Source organism: Lissotriton vulgaris, chromosome 6 (genome assembly GCF_964263255.1).
Source record: "Lissotriton vulgaris chromosome 6, aLisVul1.2, whole genome shotgun sequence".
NCBI lineage: Eukaryota > Metazoa > Chordata > Amphibia > Caudata > Salamandridae > Lissotriton > Lissotriton vulgaris.
Window position 1 is genome coordinate 1,766,744,126 of NC_141694.1, and position 27,068 is coordinate 1,766,771,193.

Here is a 27,068-nt window from a genome sequence, read left to right on the forward strand (position 1 = left end):
CCCCTCCTATTTCTGTAACATGTAGACTTACAATAGTTTATGAGAATATACTATAGCATTAGGCAATTCATACAAACGATGTTTGTGTACAAAAAGTCTATAATAAATAATACATATTAAATATAAATATATTTAATTTATAGCTAATATTTTTGTGTGATCAACAAACCACCCAGGTGGCAAGGAGGCGCCTGCTAGCGAGTCAGCATGACATCTGGAGCAAAAAACAATGTGAGACATATTGACGAAAAGACCATGAATAAACACTTTCACGAAATGTCACCGTTAATACATTTATTTAAACGCCTGGCAGAGCTGTTGACGTTTACCAGTAATCACACGCTGGATTCACTGAACCCATGAATAAATGGGTGATTTGAGAAATGTGGCCATTTCTCCGCTCAGTCATGTCTGGCCCAGCAGCCTGTCCACCTTACAGTTGCTTTTCTCCATGTTTGCCAGCTTGGTATGAAAGGACAGACTACTCAAGTAGAGAATCTTGGAATGTGAACCTGAACCTGCATTTCAAGGAGAAAAAAGGCCAGAGCTAAAATCGTAAATATCGACAACAAAAATACGAAGATTAGATTTCTATTTATTTTAATTGTCATCTCTAAAGCATTGCTAGCTCCACAGGAATAGTTACTTGATGGTGACTTGCATTAGGGGGCGAACAAGACAGCCTGATTGCTACTTTTGGAACAGGAGGGGTAAAAACACTCCCCTGCACGGTCATCTAGGCATCAGTCCAAGGAGTGTGCAGGTTCCCAAAGGAATGGGCTTGACCAAAGATATGGAAATCAACTTCTATCAAGGCAAGATTCGAGACTTGTAAAGCTTCAAATATGGCCACTCACCCATTGACAGCCAATCAAATGTGGCCAGGGCCGTTCTGATCTGTTCTGGCCCTGGGGCACAGTAGTAGCTGCCGGTGTTTTGATAGGGTGGCGGTTGGGAGGACAGACAGACAGACGGAAGGATGACGAGTCAAATAAAGATTAAAAAACACTTATTGCATTGCGCTCCTCTCAATTTCAGGCACAGACTCCCAGAATCCACTGCAGCCAATCCTTATTCTGCTTTCATGCTGCTGAAAGCAGAATCAGGATTGGCCTGCATGCAAATGATTTGAGCTCTCAGTTAGAGTCGGAGTCTAGGCCCGCTCTCCCCAACCCGGCAACGCAGCTCAGATTGGAGAGAGCTTCAGTGCGCATGACGGTTTGGCCATCCTGATACGGCCGGCTAGACTGTCATGCGCACTGAATAGCAGTGCAACCCCTCCTCCACCAGGCTGTCATCCCCTGGCCCCGTCCCAAAGCCTCGGCTCCGAAAGCAAAAATCAAACAATAATAAACAAGGGTTTAATATAATTTTATTTTTCAGCTTTTTGGCTGCTTGCAGGTGGGGCGATGCTCCTCCGCCATAGCTGAGGAGCCATCTCTGAAGGGCGGATGAGACTTTGTACAGCCACATTTTATAGACTTGTAACTTTTTTAAGAGACAGACTGATAGACCGAGATACACTCCATTGGCGTAATCCAGACTAGACCATACAAAGCAATTGTTGCTTGCACTCTGGGCAACTAGGACAGGAGTTAAATCTCCAATGCACATGGCCAGATAGATTAGATTTTGGCCACAGGACTGTATACCTTCAAACTCTTTGTTTTGTTGAATTTCATTTTAAAAGCTTTGATTCTTCCAATTGTGCAAGTAGTCGGCTAAAATGCTAGCAGACTACTCTTTTTTGCAGTTTTATATAGCACAAACGTGGCCCTAGTTCATTGGAGCGTATTACGCTGGTACCCGTTTACGGTACACAAGTTCAGATTCATATTTCTTTAGGTGCGGAGAGATTAAGTGATTTGGTCCGAATCACAGGATGTTGAGCCGAGGCTGAGACTGGAACCTTGTTCCCCAGCTCCAAAGTCAGCATCTCTGGCCATTAGGACACCTTTCTTCTGCTGTAATAAGGCCTCAATTTAGGAATTATTTGAATATTGTTTCCATAATTTCAAACTAAATACCTAAATGGATGAGCGTGAGTAACAACAGAAGTTTGTGCCGGTGGCCTCCACAAGCCCTTATTTCAGGAGACTGGTCTCAATGCCGACTCAGGAGTTTCCCATACCTTCATTATCTAGCAATGTGAATTGGGAGTGCTTCTTTTATTTCCCTAATAGTGAATATATAGGCAATACTGTGATCCTTCACCATTCATATTTCAGACAGTCGTTCTCCACACACCACATTGAAATAAAAGAAGGACATTGGCTCTCCCTTCAGAATGGTATGCATGCTGCTGTCGGTCTAGGTTAACTACAACTGAAGGATTAGTAGCCGTCAGAAACAGCCGTGTAGTGACTCCACAGCTCCTGTCTAGCCATTAAAAAAGTTAGGCAACTAAGGCTGCCTTCCCTACCCACAACCCTTCCTCACTCACCCGTGAGATGCAATCCCTGAATTAAAACAGCCTTTACAACACAATGCCTTTATGGGTTATTTTAGGCTTTAGTGGTGGGTAGTTGTTAAAACAGGTTAGGTGTAAATTTTAAAAAAGGGGGGGCTTGGAGGTTTCTTCCCAGAAAGGAAAAAATAAAATGTATCAAGAGATTAAAATAAATATATCACCTACTAATGATCGGCAGTAGTTAGTTATAGGTAGGACCATGTTTCTGTAGGAAAAGTGTTTTTTTAACTTGCCTATATCTTTGGTGCCATGTGACGAATCTTCAGGAAATTCTCCCCAAACAGTTTCCTGGTGATTCTTGTTGCGCATGGAAAGTGTCAGAGTGATCTATCAAGCGGGGGCTGAGAATAAGGTGTCACAAAACGTGCATTTTTCCATCTTAATTCCCGTAGGACCGTTGAATATGTCTGCAGCCCGAACTTCTGGATGGAATTATACAAAATTTGGCAGAAAGGTAGATTTGGTTACGCAGATTGTGCTTATTAGGTCTCGCCTGAGGCAATGTGCTTGCGCATTGCTCCGGCGAGATTATAGTAAGCCTTCCGAAAAGTCTACCAAAGCGGCGGATTAGACACAGTTCATGTGAGACAGGCGCGTTCACAACGCCAGCCACGTCACACACCACCATTTGTCTGTGTATGGGCATCAGACCTCAAAGCCTGGCGCTCCCCGCCCTGCATGCACATCGCACACCACCATTTGTCTGTGCCTCGGCATCAGACTTCAAAGGAATGCGCTTCCGCCCGCCCCAGCAATGCCGAGAGCTTGTTTTATGTCTGACTCTCCTCTGTCCTGCCAAACCAATTAATTTTTTTTCCCTAAACAAACATACTTGCTCACTACACCTCGCTTTTTCCTGCATTCGGACCATGTTTTCTTCACATCCTCTTCCGTCCCCTTCTCCCCTCTCACTATCACGCCGACTCCCGCTTTCACTCCTCTCTGTTGACCCATGCTCTTCCTCTTTCGCCCTCAACATACCCAGTATTTTCTCTCCCTCCACCCCATGCACCCCTCAGGCCCCCTCACGCCTCTTCCTGGTGACTGCTCTCTGCTGCTTCCCCTCCGCTTCCATCTTGAATCTCCCTCCACGTCCTTTCATCTTTCTGCTCTCAGCCTCCCCGCGCCCTCTCTTTCACACCGTCCTTTCTTCCGCTTTACCTCACCCACCCGTCTCCGCTTCCTTTCCCTCTCTCTTGCAGTCTCATATCCTTCGCCTCCCTGCTACCCCTACCCCCGCCCCGCCTTTCTCTCTTTTTCCACGTTTGCTGGTAATTCTTCCCTTCTCCTTTCGACCCCCCACCCCCATCCTTTCTTCTTCTCTCACTCTACCCTTCTGTCCCTCTCCCACCTCCCTCGAGTGCTATTTCTCACTCGCCCCTAAATCTACCATCCCAAAATTCCCACACATATGTGTACATTCACTTCACGTTTCCATAGACTACAGGTTTATATTTTTAGCATGGATGCTCCTAGCATGCTACGGGCACATTATAAACTATGTATGTTGGCCAATCGCGTCACCTATGTTATCATGACGTGGTTCCTGGAAACGCCTCATAGACTGGACTGACATGACATCCGAGCAAATCCCAACAGCCCCATTCAGGACGTGCCGGGGTCGAGCAGATTAAAGGATCCCTGCACTGTGCCCTGATATCTTTTAAATGGTCTTAAGGCGTTGTCAGGCACGCTCAATGCTGCTGACAACCAGCTTGTTTATCTCTACCGATTCAATGTATGTGGCATTTATATTAATATTCGTTTGGTCTTTCTCTGTGCGCCGGAAGACCAATATTTATCCGACACTAAACCTCTCTTCCAATTTCAAATGGATACCACGCTTTTTAATGTATATCCTTAATTTCCAATAGCCTTTTATATTTTTCCCTTAATTTCTCCCTCCGTTCTTTTTTATCTGTATTCAGTTTTTTTTTGCAACCAGCTCACACACTTGAGCATGGTGAGACATGTATTTAAACAAGACGTTTCGTACAAACATCACATATTACAAACGAATGGAAAGAAAGTCTTTGTGTTATGAAAAGTAAAAGCGGGCATGTCGAGTTACTTTTTAGGTCTCGCTGAAGCCAACGCACATGCATTGCTTCTGCAAGAGTATAGTAGGGCTTCCAAAAATGCTCCCCAAGTCTGCAGATTGGACACAGTGCATGTGCGACGGGCGCACGCACACCATCTGTCCGCCTGCAGCTTTAGGAGCAATTTCGCAGCCGCTTTGATGTTCTCAGTGAGCCGCGCGGCCACTGAGAACATCAAAGCAGCCGAAAAATGCTCACCTTTGCCTCTTAGTCTCCCTTGTTCTTTTACGTTTTTAAACAACAGCTTTGCACTTGCCTTCTAAATCGAGACCCATCAGTTTTCAAATGTTTGTCATTTATTGTTTAATGGAACACTTCGGCTTTTTTTGTTTGGTTTAATTTGCTTTCTTTTGTGTTTTTCTTGTATGTTTAAACGTGATGTAGAAATTGTTTATTTACTGTAATGTTTGACTCAGTTGCTTCATGACGCCTCAAGAGTTATCTTTGTGCTCAGTCCAAGCAACTAAAGATGAAGCAAAGTTACCCTTGTGGAAACTGGTTTGCTTTTAAGGAGTTGGTTAACTCGGTCGTTTTGAAAATTACCTTTTCTAACCCAGGTTGAACACTCCTTCCAGTTACAATGTCAAATATTCGATTTTGTTTTTTAATTCTTTACGAAAAATTTAATGTTTTGGTCTTTTTGCACAATGTGAAGCAGAATGTGCAGTGTATTTTCGGGGCATGGTTCCTTCACCCCAGTCCTGCCTTCTTTAATAGATCCTCGATTAAATACAGCATTCTCGTCCATAGTTTCCCTATCATTAAACACCTTTTTTTTTTTCTTGCACACTTTCAAACTTTCTCTTTGGCACACACATTACCAGCCGTCAGTGCACGCTTTCACCAAACACACACCACCAGCCATCAGTGCACGCTTCCACCAGGTACACATACCACCAGCTGTCAGTGCACACTTTCACCAGGCACACACCACCGGCCGTTGGTTGATGGTGTGTGCCTGTTGAAAGTGTGCACTGTCAGTGCACGCTTCCACCCCAGGCATACACACCAACAGCCATCAGTGCACACTTCCAACATTCACACACACCACCATCCATCAGTGCACACTTTCACCAGGCACACACCACCAACAGTGAGCGCACGCTTCCACCAGGCATACACACCACCAGCCATCAGTGCACGATTCCAACAGGCACACACACATCACCAGCCTTCAGTGCACGTTTCCATCAGGCACACACACCACAAGCCATTAGTGCACTCTTCCTCTAGACACACACACCACCAGCCATCATCACCAGTCAGTGCATGCTTCCATCATGCTCACACACTACTAGCTGTCTGTGCCCGCTTCCATCAGACACACACCACCAGCCGTCAGTGCATGCTTTCACCAGGCAGACACACACCGCCAGCTGCCAGTGCACGTTTTAACAGGCACACTCCTCCAGCTGTCAGTGCACACTTTCACCAGGCATACACAACACCAGCTATATTTGCATGCTTACACCAGGCACACACACCACCGTTTGTCAGTGTACGCTTCCACCAGGCATACACACCACCAGCCATCAGTGCACGCTTCTAGCAGGCAGACACACCACCATCGGACCCGCCTAATTGTTAGACAACTATTATTTTATTTATTGTCTTTTACACACTTTTGTTAGGCTGATCTATTTTAGTACACATCATGCTGAAATCTGGCATTAATGATTTTTTTTCTGGCACACCTCTACCCCAAAGCCTCTCACTGAAAGGTGTGAACTCTAGCACTGCCACGCTCGCGAATGCCTTACAGTGCAACCACACACACAACCACACACACAACACATGCCTTACAGTGCAACCACACACACAACCACACACACAACACCACACACAACAACACACACACACAACCACACAACCACACAAACACAACCACACACACAACCACACATACAATCACACACACAACACACAACCACACACACACCCACGACCACATACAACCACACATACAAACACACACACAACAAACACACACACTACACTGAAAACCAAACCGTCAGTGCACACTTTCACCACGCACAGACACCACCAGCCATCAGTGCACGCTTTCACTGGACACAGACACCACCAGCCGTCAGTGCACGTTTCCACCAGGTACACACCAACAGACATAGTACACACTTTCACCAGGCACACACACACCATCAGCCATCAGTGCAACTTTCACCAGGCACGCACACACCACCAGCCGTCACTGCAGGCTTTCACCTGGCATACACAGACCACCAGCCGTCAGTGCACAATTTCACCATTCACACACACCCCACCAGACGTCAGTGCACGCTTTCACCAGCCACAAACACACCACCAAACGTCAGTGCATGCTTTTACCAGGCAAACACCACCAGCCGTCAGTGCACGCTTTCAAAAGGTACACACACCACGAGCCGTCAATACACGCTTTCACCAGACACACACCACCACTTGTCAGTGCACGCCCTCACTCTATCTATCTATCTATCTATCTATCTATCTATCTATCTATCTATCTATCTATCTATCTATCTATCTATCTATTGCCCTCACTCTATCCATCTATCGCCCTCACTCTATCTATCTATCGACCTCACTCTATCAATCTATCGCCCTCACTCTATCTATCTATCGCCCTCACTCTATCTATCTATCGCCCTCACTCTATCTATCAATTGCCCTCACTTTATCTATCGCCCTCACTCTATCTATCTATCGCCCTAATTCTATCTATCTATTTATCGCCCTCACTCTATATATCGCCCTCACTCTATCTATCTGTCTATCTTTCGCCCTCACTCTATCTATCTATCTATCTATCTATCTATCTATCTATCTATCTATCTATCTATCTATCTATCTATCTATCTATCTATCTATCTATCTATCTATCTATCTATCTATCTATCTATCTATCTATCGCCCTCCCTCTATCTATCTATCGCCCTCCCTCTATCTATTGCCCTCACTCTATCTATAGCATGATTCCATACAAACCGGGTAGGGTGCTAAGATCTGCTGAGGCAACCCTTCTTACACAACCACGTTTCAGATTAGCGACAGTGGGTGGCCGTGCCATCTCGAATACCCTCCCAGCAGTCTGGAATAGTCTATCGGCGGATTTGCGTAAGGAACCTAATTTGCTGTCCTTTCGGAAGAGGTTGAAGACTGTTCTTTTCCAGAAGGCCTGGGGTGGGCTATAATTTTCTGGCTAGGGTCTTTTCAGGATTTCTGCGGTGTTTACCGGACAAGCGCTTAGAGACCCCTGGGTTATAACGCGCTATAGAAATCGAAAGAAAGAAATAAATAAATAAAAAATCCCTCAGCACCACCAAAGCATCACTCAGGGGCACCACATCACTATGCTCTACCACAGCATCACTGAATGCCACAGCATCACTCGTCGCTACCACATCACTCAGCGCCATCACAGCATCAATCTCTACAACCATTCTACAGCAACTGGTTCAAATATGTTCTCTCAATGTTTCAAGCTTTATTACAAATGTCACAAAAAGAGTTTAATATTTCACTTCTGTTCCTGTATTTTCGTCACAATAAAATACACTGAACATAATCTTCACAAAAGTTATTTACAAAAGTTTAAGCTATTGCCATTATAAATTACAATAACTTTTAAGTATTAATTATTTAAAAAAATAAAAGCCATTGTTATTTGTAATATCAATACATCTAAGTCACGTAAATACAACTCATATTGCATTACAAATGCTATAGGTGTCACATTCGCGAAAGTTAAAACTATCGGCATTGAAAATGAAAAAACTATTAATTTCGCTATTTTCAAAACCAACCCATAAATAAAAAAATTGTTATTTACAATACCAATAGCTCAAACTTTTGCTAATGCGAGACCTATTGCATTGCAAATGCTTGATGTTATTTGGTGTAAATCCATTCAGTAGTTGAGAAATTCAAGAGAATAAAGTTATTGATATCTGTTAACGGCGACAAATTTGCAAATAATAGCAAGCTTGTGCAGGGAAATGCAGAGCTCTGATTGGCTGCCAACACTTCTACGAGAAAGGGTTGGCAGCCATCTTGGGACTCAGCTTCAGCCCAGTCCCACTCAAAAATTTACAAACAGAAAAGAGGGCAGGGTTTGAATATTCTGACCCCCAAGCCTTGGTCTTAGGGTTCCCCTGGTTTCCCACCAGATGAAAAAAGCATTTTTGTAAAAATTGCTGTGAAATCGCGATATGTGAAATAAACCAAGCACAGGCTCCTGCGCTTGCTTTCAAATTACCCCCAGGTTGGCCAGGTCCCAGAGCCTAACATAAAAATAGGAGGGGCGCACAGGCCCTCCCTTCCTCAGGCTTATAAAAGCCCCGGGACTGCCACCTACATGGGGCAGTGCTTTTAATTTATGCAGGGTGTGCATGCCCGCGTGGCAACCCCTGCACCCTGGGGACCGCAACTCCCCAGGGCAAATCTAAAATAAATTTGCCCTGGAGACTGCTACCTCCCACTCAGACACCCCGCAACCCTGGGCCTGCCACCTCCCTGGGGCAATTTATAGAAAATAAAGGGGGAGGATACATGGTCCACCAGAGCCCCACGGACCGCCACCTCCACAGGGCATTCAAAAATATGAATGCGGGCAGGGACCACCATCTTCCCCAGGGCTAAACATATACAAGTATTACTGGGGCCAGTACAGCGCCGCAGGACCTCCATCTCCCCGGAGTGAAATATTAAATTAATGCCGGAGGCCTACACATCTGCCCGCAGCCCTGGGGACAGCCACCTCCCTGGGGCTATTTATTGAAAATAAAGGGGGGCCATGAGTGCCACCCCACCACCGGTCGGCCCGCCACTTCCCTTCGTCGAGCCACGGATGGCCATGGGGACCACACCCACCAGAGCTGTATCCTGCTACCTCCGACTTGTCCACTTTGCAGAAATGGGAGTTTTCATCTGTTTCCCTGCATGCAGACATGCATGCAGGGAAACAGAGGAAAACATTGCTCTGACAGACAGAGAAGCTTACTTTCAGGAGCACCCTGTCTGTCAGAGCAATGGCGGCTCCCGCAGGAGTCGGGGAGCGGGTTGGGACCGCGTGGGTCCTAAGGTTCCCCCGAGGACCCATTGAACACTGGGTGCTCTATGGGCACCCAGGTGGCATGGCTGGGCACTGGGGACGAAATCGGCCCTGGAAGGTAGGCTGCTTGGCCCTCCCCCCTACAGTAAAACAAATAAGATTGTGTTCTAAACTTTTACAAACGAGAAGCATGTATACTTGCCTACAACCCCCCTACCCCCATTTGGTCCCTCCCATATGCATTAGAGGTATGCAGCGTCTTCCAGCTCTTTTATCAGGATGATGTACATCTTACTAAAAGCTCCCTCAGCGCTTTTTCCAATCATTTTGGAGGCGCATACCTCATTTGCATAGGAATACGTTGACATGTCCACCAAACAAAGAAGCACTTACGTCTGTAAAGTACAAATCATCCAAGTGTGTTTTCTCTGCAGTTCCACCTTGTAAGGTTATCTGTTGAAGATGCTAGAGGAATAATCACATTGGCAAAGTTACAGACACACAAGGCCACTGGGGACATTTTCTCATTGTGCTTTACGCAGTTGTAGTGTAGGAGATGCACTATACATTTACCCAATTATGGAGCACTTACTCATTGAACAGTAGAAAGTACTTCAGTTGTGTAGAGGTGTTGCACAACATGTTGGTCTCTTCTTGGATAAATACTCATGGAAGGATTCATACTGGCACGATTCTCATTTCGCAGAAATTAAACCTTAGTGGGAAGCACTTGCAGATATAAACAAAGCAGGTGCCAGAGTTGAAGCTTCACTACTGTTAAGCACTAATCATCCTAATTTTATGGCAATGGCCATGGCAAAGTAGGTGTGTTTTGTTTGCATTCCCACTGTGAAAAGTTATTTGTAATCCTTGATGGGGGTGTTTGCATCCTTGCTTTTCTCAAGCGCAAAATCTCATATAGTGTCTGTGACAAGGGGGTTCTTTCCTGTCATCTGATGCTGAGGCCAGATATTGTGTTGTAAACATTTACAAACTAGAAGTATGTAAACTTGCCTACAAGCTCCACCCCACATACATTAGAGGTATGCAATGTATTTCCACCCTTTTCCCAGAATGATGGACAGCTTACTTAACGAACCCCCCCAGTGTGTTTCCCACCCATTTTGGAGACACGTTCCTCATGCCTAGGAATATGATTGCATCTCCACCAAACAAAGAAGCAATTACTTCTGCAAAGTACAAATTATCCAAGTTGGTTTTCTCTGCAGTTCCAGAACCTTAAAGATATCTGGTGAAGACTTTCAAGGAACAATCACATTGGCAAAGTTACAGACATACAGGGTCACTAGAGACATTTTCTCAGAGTCCCATATGCAGTTGCAGTGTATGAGATGCACTATATATTTAACTAATGAGGTAGCACTTACTAATTAGCCTGTAGAAAGAACTCCAGTTGGGTAGAGGTGTTGCACAAAATGGTGGCCTTATCTTGGATAAATACACAGGGCAGGATTCATTCTAGCACAATGCTAATTTACAACAAATTAAAACTCAACAGGTTACAGTTCAGAAATAAAAAAAAATTGAAACATTGAATTTCATTGAAAACACAAAGGTCACAGGGACGTTATAGTTAGGAAATAGAATTTAAAAACCTTAGATATTGACAGACAAAACCAAAGATTATAAGGATGTTAAACCTAGGAAATAGAATTTAAAAATTTCCTGCAAAAACCCAAAAAGGCTACAGGGAAGTTATAGTTAAGCTCACATTCATACAAAACCAGAAAAATTCAGCAATTATAGTTAGCTGAGCTAACTATATCTTACGCCTCCAATGCACTGAATATGACCTCACATATTAATTCACTCTTGACATGATCAGTGACATCACTGATTACATTTCAACTGACATCACAGGTGATGCCATTTGAGATGTCATCAGTGAGGTCATTGACAGTGACCTTATTTGAGATGGCATCATCCACATAACTACTCATATACCCACTTACAGCCTCATACATCTCATTCACCCACTTCCACACAACCACTGACATACCCATTTACAGCACCATACAACCACACACCGACTCACTGATCCATAGAGCCACTTAGACATCAATTCACCCACACAGCCACTAACAAAACCATTAACTCACATATACAGCCAGTCATGGACCTACCCACTGACCAATACAGCCACTCACACATCCAGTCATACAGACACTTACACACCCACTCATACACCCATATAGCCTTGCACATATTGAATCAGTAACCCATACAGCTACTCACACACCTACTCACTCATCCATACAGTCACTCACACATCCAATCACTCATCCATACAGTTACTCACCTACCCACTCACTTATTCATACATATACTAACACTCACCTGTACAATCACTGAGACAAGCAAATACTCTCACATACAACCTCTCTCACACTCACTCATTCACCCATACAGCCCACTCACACAGCCATTCCCTCACCCATGCAGCCACTCCCATACCCACTCACTCACCTGTACACCCACTTACACACTCATTCATGCACCCATACAGCCACTCATGCACCCTGTCACTCACCCATAGAGACATGTATGTACCTGCTAAGTTTCCCATTCAGCCACTCATGCACCTTCTCATTCACCATTTACAGCCACTGGCACACCCACGCACTCATTCATACAGATACTCACACAGCCACTCACTCATACACCCACTGACACACCCATGTGCTCGCCCATATAAAAACTCACACACACTCTCATGTATACAGTCTCTCACATACCCATTCACTCTTCTATACACCACTTACACACCCACTCACTCACCCATACAGGCACTCACGCTGCTACTTACCTTAGTGTATATGTTTAACACTCAGTAACCTTTAGCAAACACTCACAGTACCTGGATGATGTCAAAAGTGATGTCATTATTGATGTCATTTGAGATGTCATCAGTGATGTCATTTGAGATGTTATCAGTGATGTCATGAATGATATCACTGAGCATGTCATGAGTGATGTAATATGACAGGTCATAAGCAGTGCATTGGGGGGGCATAAGCTACAGTTAGCTCAGCTAACTATAACTGCTGAATTTCTTTGGTGTGTACAAGTAACATGTGAGCCTAACTATAACGCCCCATAACATTTGTTTATTTCAGTGAATATATATATATATATATATACATATATATATATATATATATATATATACACACACACACACACACACACACACACATATATATTTATTTTACTCAGAAACCCCCAGTCATTGCTATAAAAGGCCAGGATGCTGAATGCTAGGATGCTATAACTGTGATTGCACGTCATACCTCTTTAGTCCTCCAACAGATGCTCACGGCCTCCTTCTCTCACGTTTGCAGGTCCCTGCTTTCTCTCTTTCACAGTTTTTCCGTCTTTCTCTTCCTATGTCTTTCATTCACTCTTTTGTATTTTTTCCATCTTTTGCTCTGGCTCAAGCTCTGATGAGGAAAAAAAATTGCCAGTCCCCAAAAATGAGTGCCAGTGGGCCCCACCTTCAGCCACCAGGTCAAATTGCTGCATGGGGCTAGTAGAATGCTTGCTTGACTCTGCACCTTGTAAGAAACATTTTGGGGACAAGCAGTTATTATTTTCCAAAGTAAGCACTGGCAACAGCTAAAGATGTATGCTGGAGAATGAAGGCAATAGGTCAGAGTTGTATTTAGATGGACAATGAACAGCAACGGCAGAAAAGTTAGAGGTATAACACGATGGTGCAACTAGAAATAGATCGTAGGTCACCATTTTGAGACCCACTACATCGTATCCACTAAATTGCAGGACATTTTATTGTCTTGGAGGAGACCCTCTGAACCTCCTTATTATTATCTAATGTAGTTATCCGTAGCTTATTATTTGATTAAATAACATTTCCTCTTAATTTATTTAACCATTTCCTTTACCTTATATTTGCAATAGTGTCCTTCCGAACAGGACCAGAATAAACGTCTTTCAGCCCACTTTTGGCTCGATATGTGTAGCTTAAAGAACACATCCTCGTAAGAACTCCAGTTTAATCCCTAGACTCACCCTCATGCATGGGCAACACTTGGCTTCGATCTCTTATTTTTATTCAGCTTTTCTAGGAAGAGCAGTAAACCAGTTCCGCCTTACCCCGATTTGACCACATAGAGAAAGCAGAAAACAAAAAGAGTTGTGCAGTAAGATTTATACTTTGCTTCCCTACTTGTCCGCCTCCTAGAGCAGCAGACAGGATCTGAGTCCTTGGGAAACGTCAGCTGCTCTACACTTAGCCACTGATTCTCCTTGTTTAGCTATTTCATAGGGTACACAGTCAAAATATCGAATCTTTAGTTTCGACTTACACTTATATCGAGTTGCTAATATCGAAGGGACAGAATATCGATGTCCAGAATATCGATGGCCAGAATATCGACCCTAAGGTAAGTAATATCGAAATTACTTATATCGATAGCATATATATCGATGTAAGTAATATCGACATTACTTATATCGATAGCATATATATCAATGTAAGTAATTTCGATTTACTAATATGTGTTAGAAATTTTAGTTAAGTATTTAAATTAATTGTTATAATATGTGTTTAATATGTTTTTATAAATAAAAAATATATAAAAGTAAATTATATGTTTTACTACCAGAGCGGGTTGTGGGTTTTTAGGGGAATAGGGTGGGAAGTAATTTATTTGTAATTAAATAATTATTTTTAATCATTAATTTATTTTGCAAATAAATATTAATTGGCAATGAATTATTTTAATTGATAAATTGATTAATTAATTGATAATTTATGTATATTTTTAAGTAAATTATATGTTTTACTACTGGAGCGGGTTGTGGGTTTATAGGGGAATAGGGTGGGAAGTAATTTATTTGTAATTAAATAATTATTTTTTAATGATTAACTTATTTTGCAATTAAATATTAATTGGCAATGAATTATTTTAATTGATTAATTGAATAATTAATTGATAATTTATGTATATTTTTAACTAAATTATATGTTTTACTACTGGAGCGGGTTGCGGGTTTATAGGAGAATAGGGTGGGAAGTAATTTAATTTTAATATTAATTAATTTTGGGTAAAGGAGTATTTTTAGGGTTCAGGGTCAGTTTGGGGTTTTTGGGTAAAGGGGTATTTTTAGGGTTCAGGGTCAGTTTTGGTTTTTTGGGTAAAGGGGTATTTTTAGGGTTCAGGGTCAGTTTTCAGTTTTTGGGTAAAGGGGTATTTTTAGGGTTCAGGGTCAGTTTTGGTTTTTTGGGTAAAGGGGTATTTTTAGTGTTCCGGGTCAGTTTTCAGTTTTTGGGTAAAGGGGTATTTTTAGGGTTCAGGGTCAGTTTTCAGTTTTTGGGTAAAGGGGTATTTTTAGGGTTCAGGGTCAGTTTTCAGTTTTTGGGTAAAGGGGTATTTTTAGGGTTCAGGGTCAGTTTTCAGTTCTTGGGTAAAGGGGTATTTTTTGGGTTCAGGGTCATTTTTCAGTTTTTGGGTAAAGCGGTATTTTTAGGGTTCAGGGTCAGTTTTGGGTTTTTGGGTAAAGGGGTATTTTTAGGGTTCAGGGTCAGTTTTCAGTTCTTGGGTAAGGGATATTTTTTGGGTTCAGGGTCAGTTTTCCCTACTGTTGCACCCACTGGAGTGGGAATAGTAATTTTAACCCCTACGCTATCCAACACTTTCCCTACTGTTGCACCCTCTGGAGTGGGAATAGTAATTTTTACCCCTACGCTATCCAACACTTTCTCTACTGTTGCACCCTCTGGAGTGGGAATAGTAATTATTGTTAAGGAAGTATATATTATATATGATTTGTTAATACTTTTTTTTTGGATTAAATATGAATTCTTTTTTTTACCATTATTAAATATATTTAAATATGTTTAAGTAATTTATAAGTATTATTTACAGTATTTTTCATGTAATTTTAAACACCAAAAAAACCGATATATTTGACAACGATATTTTTAACATCGATATTATTTTTTCGATATTTTGGTACTTACCATGTTGTACATAGGGCGTCGATATTCTTGCAAACTATATAATTACGCCGATATTTGTGTAGGTCGAAATTCTGTCTGTCGAAATTCTGTCATAGATCTATTTCATAGTCCACAAATAGAAAGGTAGTCAGGCTCATCTATTCTTAAGATGTCTTAAGATATCTGTGGGCACCCCAAATACACTGAGTGTGGGATGAGTGCTGCCTCAAAGAGAAGCAGACGGAGGCTAGGGAAACTGAGGCTGAATGTAGGCTGACTTTCAAAACAAGCAATAAAAACATCCCACACTCAGTGTTTTTGGGGTGTCCACAGATATCTGAGGAAGTCTTAAGAAGAGATGAGTTGGACTACTTTTTTATTTGTGGACTATGGAATAGCTAAACAAGGAGAATCGGTGGCTAGTGCAGCAGATGGCTAGTGTACTGCACAGAGTTTAGATTCTAAAAGTCAGTAAACAATCACTTGGGTCAGGTTACGGCACTTTGAAATAGTGTCAGGACTAAAAACATTGGTATTCTTGATGTGAGTCTGCAAAGGGATTTCATAGCTGCGCATGGAGGTGAAGGCTGACAGCCTTGTGTAGCCGATGTTCCTGAAGAACAGTGGCGGCTTCTCCGCTAAGGCGGAGGAGCGTCGCCCCACTGCTTTGCAGCAGTGAAATAAAGGAAAATTAAAATGATAATAACTTGAGGTTATTATAATTTAATTATTTCCTGCTGCGCAGCTTCGCAGGTGGAACAGGGGTGCTCTGGGAGGATCGGGGGGAGGAGTGGCGGCACACTGTAAATACACTTGACTGTTTGGCCGGCCGTCTGGGGCAGTCCGAACAGTCATGCACACTAGGGATGAGTATAATTGGGCTCTTCCGGGGTCCAGGCACTTGCATATTGAAATGTGTATCTCTGTGTTTTAGAAGTTGCCCAAAGCAGTAGGCTATTGGTACGTTGAGTATTGGTGATGTAATCTATGCTTTTGGTACAGAGGGGATATTACTAATATTCACTTTTAACTGAGACGTAGAATGTCGAATTTTAATCCAGTTCTTACTACTAATCCCTGCGGCAGCCTAGAAATTGGGTGTTATTTTGTTGAGGAGTTTTTTCATTGGAAAAACGCGCTCTTTTGATCACAGGGCTCATCTATTTGCACCTTCCAGTTGGAATGTATTATCATGTGCAAGGGAAAAGATAGATTTTTCTTTTTGCTGGAAAATAAAAGATAGTGCAGCCATTTGCTCTGCAGTTTTGCTGCTGTAATCGGTCTCAGGTTGCACTTCCTGGGTCCCTCTGATACGACTTCCTGGTTCACTCCTTTTAGGAATTTTATTAGATTGTTACAAACTGACTGTAACTGAAAAAGTTTATACGAAAACGTTAGAAAAAAGTTAACGGAAAGATGTTTTGATCTGTAACTCTGTCACGAGTTAAATCAATCCTTAACTAGACTCTTCGGTTGTAATTGCAATTAATTAATTTTAATTTTAGTACTGTGCTGACTGTGCTTCTCCCGCAGACACAACATTACGTATCTGTTCCTTCAAAGGCCGAAAATGAAAATACAATAATTGTGAAGGGGCTGAGCAGAGCTGCCTGTCTCCATAGCCCACGTCTCACCCCGAGCCAAGCTTTATAAGCCAAATTGTATCCTGTTAAATGCCAGATCTGCAGCCGAGCATGCATGGCTAATTAGAAGCTTGATTGTTGATTGGCTTTAATTTGCTCGACAGAAACGTTGACTCTCAGAATGATCTGTGCAGACGATCCTGTTCCTGCTAACAGCACAATCGTTTCCCTAATGGGAATGGGGGGGGTGGGGGGAGGAAGAGCTGGTTGTGATGGTTAATAATTGCTTTATCTGTTGCCAGTGTATTAAGAAAGATTGCAGAGTAAATCTCACTGTGCACAACACAGCACAGCTTGCTTTGCTTTGGCAACAAACACCAACCCTCTAGAACATCAGACAAACCTGGATGTTATGTTATGTTGTGTCATGTTGTGTTGTTTTATATTATCTAGGCTAGTTAATTGTATTTCTTAATTACGACACACATACTTTATTAGACACCTAAAACCAGCCACTCCCCCACCTCCTCGGGCTGCATTCACTCTTCTTTCACCTTATATTAGCATGTGTGGAAATAGATCTTCCTTATTTCCTCCTCTGTACCTACCTTTTTATGCTGGTAAACATTGCCAAACTGCTGTCCTGTAGAAACATCTTGAAATATACAGGTGGTGTCTGTGTGCATCAGATGCGTCACACTGCACTCCTGTGGAAAGCGACATACTCCATTTTATTACTGAGATTCCTGTTGTTTTAGGCAGTGGTTAATTTGTAAAAAAAAAATAAGTGCCGGGGCTCTCGTCAGGAGGCAGCTTGCACCAGTCCATTTCTCCTGTTAGTGTAGCCTAAATTAAATGTAAATTGATACTTGTATAGCACACTACTCACCCGCAAGGGTCTCAAGGTGCTTGTACGAATGCCGCTGTGGAACCCATCCTTGCTTTCCCTGTGAGGCGTCCACTCCTGGGCACCCCCAAGGTGGAGGCCAGGCATCCTTAGCGTTGTGGGGGCCGTTGTGGAGATTAAGCAAGCTATTGCCCAGAGTTGCAGCGTGGGACTCTATGATTGGAATAGGCACCGAGGCGAGAATTATCAGGTCCGTGGCGGAGAATTGAACCCTGGTCCCGGGCTAGACCTCTGCATCAGGGTCTGCCGCTCTAATCATTGTGCCACACTTCTCCAATTAGAACAAACACCTAAGCATGAAAGTGGGGAAAGAATATGGCGTAACAGATTTCGGAGCTGGAGAACATGGTTTGAGTATTCGACTCTGCTTAGCATCCTGTGATTCTGGGCAAATCAATTAATCTACCGGTAAATTAATCTGCCCTTAATCGGTCCTCATGAAAAGCGCTGATGCTGATGATTAAGTACCGGTGCTGAGCACCGGAAACCACTGGCTCAAATAAAGTCCTGGTTTAAGGTGTGCAATACCTCCATATTGAGAATGTACAGATGGAGTCTGCACCTGCTTCTCTTGCATACCTGGAGATGGTTTTGCTAATATCCAGAGAGAAAAAACATCACATGCACCCTTTTATGCTGCTGCATGCCATCTCCTTTGAATGCTTGACATTCAGCATACAGGTCTCAAATGCCTGCTCAATAAACATCACACTAGTATAAAACCATTAATGAGGAACTGTTGAACTTCACCACCACCATATTATGGACACACAACAACTACCTTCTACTTGGCGAATTGACTCTCAATTGGAACAAAAATTATATTTTGTTAAATGTCATCATCCTTTCTGTCTGTAGACAACCTAGTGTGATTAGCAACAAACCGTCACACATTGACCCCTAGGGCACTCATGTCGAGCTCAGCTCGTCATGGGGCAAAGTGGCGCTGTGCTCTTGTCGAGTTGAGCTCGTCATGACTGCCACGGAACGCCCACGTCGGGATAATTCCCCTGCTGTGCTGGGCGTTCCATTAAACGGGCACAGCGCCACCGTGCTGCGAGCCAAGCTCGTCACGAGCAACCGTGACGCCGTGCGTGGCCCCCCGTACCGTGGGGGGAAATTAACCCTTCAGGGAAGGTGTTAAGGGACCCATTCAGGTTCTTGTCAGTGCAGAATGAGACCTCATACCACTAAAATAACCTATCAGCTCATCGTTTATTTAATCATTAACATCCCAATCCCAATTACTATGCGTTATGAAAACTCAACCAAAGGCAAAATACTCAAGAATACTAAAAACATTTCTCTATAAACACTATATACCCAGGTCAATATTTCAACATCCCTTTGAACCAAATCTTGAAAATGCTTTCCTCTTAGTGGAACATTACACCCCTTCTGTTTCGTCCATCATGAAAAGTCTTGAATGTAAAACTAAAAAGAGAATCAAAAACGAAATTACCAAGGTATGATTGTCTCCTTGCCTAAATACAGACGGGCAAAATGTAGACTCTCTTGACAGAAATGGAGGAAGAAACCCACTGCCACCCTAATCAAGAACGTAAAGCAATGGAGACAAAACAAATATCTAAATACAGAATCTGACTTCCTTTAAAACCAAATAAAAGCACCAAAAAAGCGAATGAAGAAGCTATTCACTATTGTTAAAGCTTAAACCACTTACCCACCCACAATACTGTCAAACTCCATGACTGTAATGGACTAGCCAAATTATTTGATGATGAACTATACTGAACAACAATAACTTTAATTCGTCAGCTTTAAAAAAATAAAGTCATCAACTGAACCCAATTCTCCCTCAACTGAACCCAATTCTCCTCACAGAGCAAAATCTGCAATAAGTGTATTTCTCGACGGAGGCACTGTTTACTTCTCATATTAGAAAGATATTATTAATCCCACCCCTAAAACCCCCAAAACTGACATATCTGCACCCAAAACTACTGCCATGTTGCTGGTCTGCCGTTTATGTCAAAATTCTTAATACATGTGTAGCAAAACAGTTAACCAATTCAACTAGGAGAACAACCTCTGAAACAACTACCAATTAGCTTTCACTCAGGGTACCAATTGCAAAAAGAACATTTGATGGACAGAATGCAGAACAATTACATACATTCACCCCAGTACAGAGATCTAGGCCTAAATCCATTGTTTTTTTGCTCACCATGCCATTACGGTTTGGACCCAGCAATATGCAAATCAGTCCTGACCCTGCACCCAATGGGACCAGTCTAGTCCGAACTGCCATATTCTTCTATCACATCAGTTTCAAGTGAATTGATTTATGCAAATTTGTGTGAACTATATCTTGGCACTAATATGAAGGATAATGTACCAGATAAGCCTGTTGTTGGGTGTCTGCATCAATTCCTGGTGCTACAAAGGTTGACAGCTAGAATTGCTTTTCTTGCCTCTTCCCTGTATATTTAAGATCCCTTGCATTTAATCCATTAAAGAAACTCCTAACTTCTGTAGTTGCTAAGCATACGAGCACTGACTCTAGACTCCACAATGAAAACTACTTCAAACTACTCCTCTCATATTCCACCTCTCACTACCATACTACAAGACTCCCAAACACATTGCATGCAGCTCCACCTTTACACTGTACCTTTCCACAGTAAACTGCACAATAAGACACTGAAGCACACTTCACTACACCCCACCACGGCCTACCTCACAAACCCTACACTCTACTCCACTCCCCAGCACTAAAAATGGTGACACTCCACCATGGCCTCCCACTCATCACCCCATTGCACTCCACCCTACCTTGCTCCACCACTCTCTAGCCTGCAACACTCCACCACAGTCCATGCAGTAACCCTCACACAATCTAGGCACTACTTCATGTCCTAGCGCACTTCATCGCCCCACACTCCACCTCACCCCACACTCCACCTCCCCTTATCCCATCCAACCACGCTTAGGAGACTACACAACTGTATTCTTACGGTACTCCATGAACCACCGTCCTCAGCACACCTCAATAAATGTTATCACATAATATTTCATACCAAAACTACATCACACTGTACTACATCTAAATCCCATCATATCATAACATTTATCCTAACCCTCCTTGTGATACCGAGCACCTATCTAACATTCCCCACACCACAACATTGGTGCTTTACGCTCATGATTTTACTAAATTTCACAATCATAACTATAAATACCCAATTCCAGACCCCTCTCTCTTGAGTCCGTAAAATACAATGCACGTTTTATATAAAACAGCGTAGATCACATCTGCGGAGTTTCAGTGTTTTAGTGGTGAGCAAAATAACAATAGATATAGGCCCAGATCTCTGTACTGGGGTTGAGTGTTTGACATTGTTCAGCATTCCGTCCATCATTTGTTCTTTTTCGAGTGTTTTTAATGACATTAGTATTATTACCAATAATATGTATTACAAGAGGATTTAATGCATTTCTGCATCTGAATAACATTCACCCATATATTAGAACACTCTCTACTTTTTATCACGCTGACTTCCTTTTTTATTCTGACATCCAGACCCAGATCAGTTGACTGGGAGTGAGTGTTTGATTTGCTCAAACGCTCCGTCCATCATCCCCATTGGTATCGCTTTGTTCGCCCTAAGCTGAAATGGTATGCCCAGAGGTGGGTCCCTTGCTCACTCGACCACTGGATTCAAGATAGCCTGGCTGATGAGGATTATGAATCCGAAACCGGTCCTAGGATGCTTGTTTCCGGTCCAGGGAAGACATGGCTTGGCAGTTCGGGCTGAACTGTTCCCATGAGGCACAGGGTCAGACTGATTTGCATATGGCCATGTCTGAACTGGGGTGGTGGAGTGAGCTAAAGAATGGTGATGGATTAAACCCAGATCAGTTGACTGGGGGTGAGTGTTTGATTTGCTCAAACGCTCTGTCCATCATCCCCTTTGGTATCGCTTTCTCACAACTAAGGCAATCTCTATAATATCTCTTGTAAGGGACGGCGCCTTATTTTTCCAAACAGCTAGCCAAAACAAGAGCAAGCAAGCTCTCATGTATACATAAGGTAAGTTCAGTTCACGGTGGCAAATATATTGAAGCGAGGAAATGGTAGCCCCCTTAAAATATATTCAGAATTTTGAGGAGACCTTAGTCATCCGTGAAGAAGTCTTTTAGAATAAAATTAATCCCATTCAGACAGGATGTCAGATTGACACATCTGCACCACATTGTCCTTTTACTTAAATCTGAAATGAAATGCCTATCTCGTGGGAGTAATTGTGTGCTTTTAGACAAAACTGCATATTGGTATGATCACTTAGACGGAGCTCTGTCACTGTACAGGAAGAAGGAAGACTGAGCTGCGCTTCAGTGTACCTACAGTTTAAGTTGTATCTCTGTGTACACATAGTCTGAGCCTTGTCTCAAAGTATGTTTGGACTGAGCTGTGCTTGAGTGTACCTACAGGTTAAGTTGTATCTCTGTGTACACATAGACTGTGCCTTGTCTCAAAGTATGTTTGGACTGAGCTGTGCTTGAGTGTACCTACAGGTTAAGTTGTATCTCTGTGTACACATAGACTGAGCCTTGTCTCAAAGTATGTTTGGACTGAGCTGTGCTTGAGTGTACCTACAGGTTAAGTTGTATCTCTGTGTACACATAGACTGTGCCTTGTCTCAGTGTATATACGGACTGAGCTGTGCTTCAGTGTACGTGCAAACTGAGCCCTCTCGTCTCACAGACGTACCCCATCGTACACACAGACTTAGCCGGGCGTGGCTCAGTGTACATAAAGAATGAACTGTGTCTGTGTACTACAGATTGAGCTGTGTCTCAGTGCACACATAGACTGAGCCATGTCTCAGTGTTTATACGTACTGAGCCGTGCTTCAGTGTACCTACAGGTTAAGTTGTGTCTCCACGTGCACAGAGACTGAGCTGTATTTCAGTGTACATATAGAATGAGGTGCATCTTTGTATACCTCAAGATCTGCCGCGCTGTGTGTCTAAATGCGTATCTTTGTGCTCATTTAAACAGAACCTTCAGTGTGCATATAGACAGACACATGGCTCAGTGCATATACAGACTGAGGCGTGTCATAATGTTCATATTGACTGAGCTGTGCCTCGATGTAAATTCAGAATGAGCTGTGTGAATGTACAAATAGACTGTGTTGTATGGCAGTATACGGACCGAGCCATGCTCGGTGTACATACACACTGTGCTGCGACTCATTGTAAAGCGGCCGAGCCGTGTCTTAGTGTACATATACACTGTGCTGCGACTCATTGTAAAGCGGCCGAGCCGTGTCTTAGTGTACATATACACTGTGCTGCGACTCATTGTAAAGCAGCTGAGCCGTGTCTTAGTGTACGTATACACTGTGCTGTGTCTCTGCGTGCGTAGACTGAGTCGTGTGTGAGGAGCATATTGTAATACATTTAGGTAGAAAGCTTAATGTACTGTTAGAAAGAGCCTTAGCTGAACATTAATTTAGATTGTGTCTCACTGTGGGATAGAGGACATGACTTAGAGTTTGGTGGATGGGTTACTCCGTCACAAACGGGATGGATATCCCCTCTACCTTATTACAAGTCCCATACAGTGGCGTAACAAGGTGCCCCGCAGCCCGTGCGGTGCAGGGGGCCCTGAGAGGCAGGGGGCCCACTCAGCACAGTACTCAGGCCTGAGAGCTCTGATTACATCTGGAGCGGGAGCCCCCCCATTTACCTTGCGGGTGGGGCTCTCAACTTTCGTTACACCACTGGTGCCATAAGATATAATGCACTTGTAATTGGGCGGTGGGATACCCTTTACATTTGAGACAGAGTAACCCAGCTGCCAAACTCTAAACCAGGCGCATAGTTTCGGCAGCGGCATCTCGATGTGTTGACTGAAAGACCCTAAGATATCTGTAGCACGGGCTGATTTACAGAGATAGGCACACCTTGGCTTAGAGCTGACCTACAGAAAGCTGAGCGATAAAGTTGATAGAGCTGCATCAGATATCAGGGTTGATCTCAGATTTTCACAATCACTCCTTAGAGTTACTTTATCAAACGCTGAGCAAACAGAGAACACTACATCTGTGTTCTTTCGTTGAACGATGGACCAGGTATAATAGTGAAGAAGAATGACACCAGGGAATCTATTTTGGTGTGATTTTACTTAAACGTTATCACACACCAGGTACCTGACACGACTGCCGTCCTGTATACGTTAGGGGCCAATCAACGACCAGTAAACATTGGGGCTGACCCAAGACCTTCGCTCGCAAGGCGAGTGCAGACTTGTGAACAGATTGCCTCCATCCATTGTAGAGGGAGAGGTGAAACTACACTGCTGCTCCAACCTCTGGAATCAAACAAAGATGTAGGCCTAGATGTATCAAGGCGTTTGCGAATCGGGGATTTTGCGTATCGCAAAACGGTATATTTGCATGTTTTGGCATGCATCAAAAATTCACAAATTAAGGAATTGCAAAAATTTGCGATTCCTTATTTTGACATAGCATTTAAGAAAACGCAATTTTGCGATTCCTTAAATGGTATATATGTAGCATTTTTCAATTGCAAATTTTGGTTAAGAAATCGCAAATTAACACCAACTTGTAGTTGATGTTAATTTGCGAATTCTTTTAAAAATGCACAATTTGGCATTTTTGAAGGTGGCATGTGACGCACACACCTGCCCATAGGGCATGTATGTGTGCCATATGCACACACATGTACATTTCAGGGGTGCAGCATGGTGTCCTTGAGACACCCCTGCACCCTTGAAATTATTCTCAAATTGCGATTAGCAAATTGCGAATTGCAAATTGAGATTAATTTCACAATCATTCCTATGGGCCTCCTGGCCAATAGGAATGAATGGGAAATTGTTCCTTAATTGCGAATTCGCAAATTGCGAATTCGCAAATAAGGAAGATTAAGAAATCGCAAAAAATAGCAATTTTTTAATACATCCCATTTTGCGATTTCTAAATAGCGATTCTTTAAAAATTGCTATTTAGAAATCGCAAAATGGAACCTTAATACATCTGCCCCCTAATGAGTTATGCTGACACGCATCATCACCTCACTATGATTTGTGTCAGCTGGGGTTGAGGAGTAACTGGGAGGATCTGCTCAGCCAATGTTGTGGTTTACCTTCCTCACACCTCTCAGCAGTCCCAGGGTTGACCAACCACACAGCAATAAAGGGGTGTCTATCCACCCCGCTTCTCTCTTAGTAGTGGTTGGCACATGAACTGAGCTGAACTGCTATGCCACTAACAGTCACATTTCCAAGCAGAGCTGACACTTGCAGCGCATGCTATAAAAGGGTTGTGCTTACTCACTCATTCAAAGCTTCTTTACAAACCACTGCACCCTCTCAGGGACTATTTATTATGGAGGGTAAATGCAAATCTGTACCTACTTACAACCACATGGCTATCAGAGAGGGGCCATGTTAAACTCCATCCGTGCTCTATGACAGTGCACATTTGGTACTGAAGTCAAACGAGGAGTGGGATCAGGGCCACTGCAATTATGCAGCAAGGGAGGGCCAAATTAAGGGGCACAGCGGAGTACATTTTGCGGCTAGAAGAGACACATTATGTTGCATAATATGACACATTTTGTGATAGTATTATTTCCTTATTTTATAATTTTTACACTTGTTTACACTGGCTGGACATTGGTTGCACCTCATTAATACCACTTTAATGCCTAATATAGCAATAAGAGACTGAAAATGACTAGTCGACCTTTGCAAAGGGCCTTCCTGTGCACTGCGAAACGGGTAGCTGCGTTTTAAATAACGTTGTAATCGTTTGAGCTAGAACCAAAAAATTTGTGTTAGAATTTCCAGATTATGCAGAAAAAGATAGATTATGTGGCAAAGGTGGAAATTCTATAATTATGCGGAGAAAGCAGTGGCCTCCCAACAACATAATTCCAGTGGCTCTGAGTTTCGATTGTGTATCAGCTGCACAGTACTAAATAATTGAGTTTTGAATATCGACTTGCATATCTGTTTACCCCACGATACTGATTTGCACTATTTCAGCAAGGCAAATAGATGTGAAGTTAGAATAGTAATTCTAGAGTTCCGTGTGTATCCTTAATTTGAGAATAATGCCAGCATTTGTAAAGCGCACAGCTACCTCCGGAAAGGTATCCCGGCGCTGGGAGCCGTTGGAAAGATTAAGCAAGCTATTGCCCAGAGTCACATGGTGCTGGGCTAACCGGCCGGCAGAGCCAGGGATCCAACCGTGAACCCTGTGGTCTGGAGTCAGGCACCCTGGCCGCTACAGTGGCAGTTGTTACTTTGTAGTCGATATGTGCAGATTGATACCTTATCTCCGATATTTTGACATCCATCTTGTCTGCTGAATCACTGTAAATGTCTGGTGAGAGATTAAGTGTTTGCCTTGTACCCTCTTCTTCTCAGGTCCTTACCACCACCCTGCAAAAATGAAGGCTGCCTTGGGGAACTTGGCGCTTCTCTGCCTCCTCGCTCACGCTCTTGGTGACTGCCAACGGGACTGCCTCACGTGCAACACGCACATCTACCAGGGCGACAACTTCAACACCCTCGTAAGTCGCGGCGCTGCGGCTCCTCCGGAAGCCATTTGTAATAAAACCCTCAAGGCGTCACTAATGGCGCTGCTCAGGGCTCCAGCGGGGATGAGTAATGGCGGCGAGCGCGGCGCATATCAAAGTGCGGAATTTTATTCCATAAACATTAGCACCTGATGAAGTTCTTCTGAAAAAGATCTCTGCGTGTACAGCCTGCAGCACAGGTTCATTGGTCTGTTGGCCTATTTTATGAATACTGGGGGACAGGATATGGCTTAACGGCTAGATCTACCGGCCTTGAAGCTGAAGAGGCAGGCTCGAGTCTCGGCGCCTGCTCAGCATCCTGTGATTCAAGGCAAATCACTTAATCTCCCCGTGCCTTCCAAAAAATGAATGTGTCCTTGTGTAATGTAACTGGTG

General features: G+C 43.2%; 1 protein-coding gene across 1 annotated transcript in view; it reads left to right on the plus strand.

The window, feature by feature from the left end:
- Nucleotides 1-27,068, plus strand: part of PNOC (prepronociceptin) — a 237,867-nt gene that overhangs the window by 75,093 nt on the left and 135,706 nt on the right. Inside the window, exon 2 of the mRNA XM_086925481.1 lies at nucleotides 26,521-26,666. Within this exon, the coding sequence (XP_086781607.1) occupies nucleotides 26,544-26,666 (123 nt within the window). The 5' untranslated portion in view covers nucleotides 26,521-26,543. The remainder of the gene's footprint in view (nucleotides 1-26,520; nucleotides 26,667-27,068) is intronic.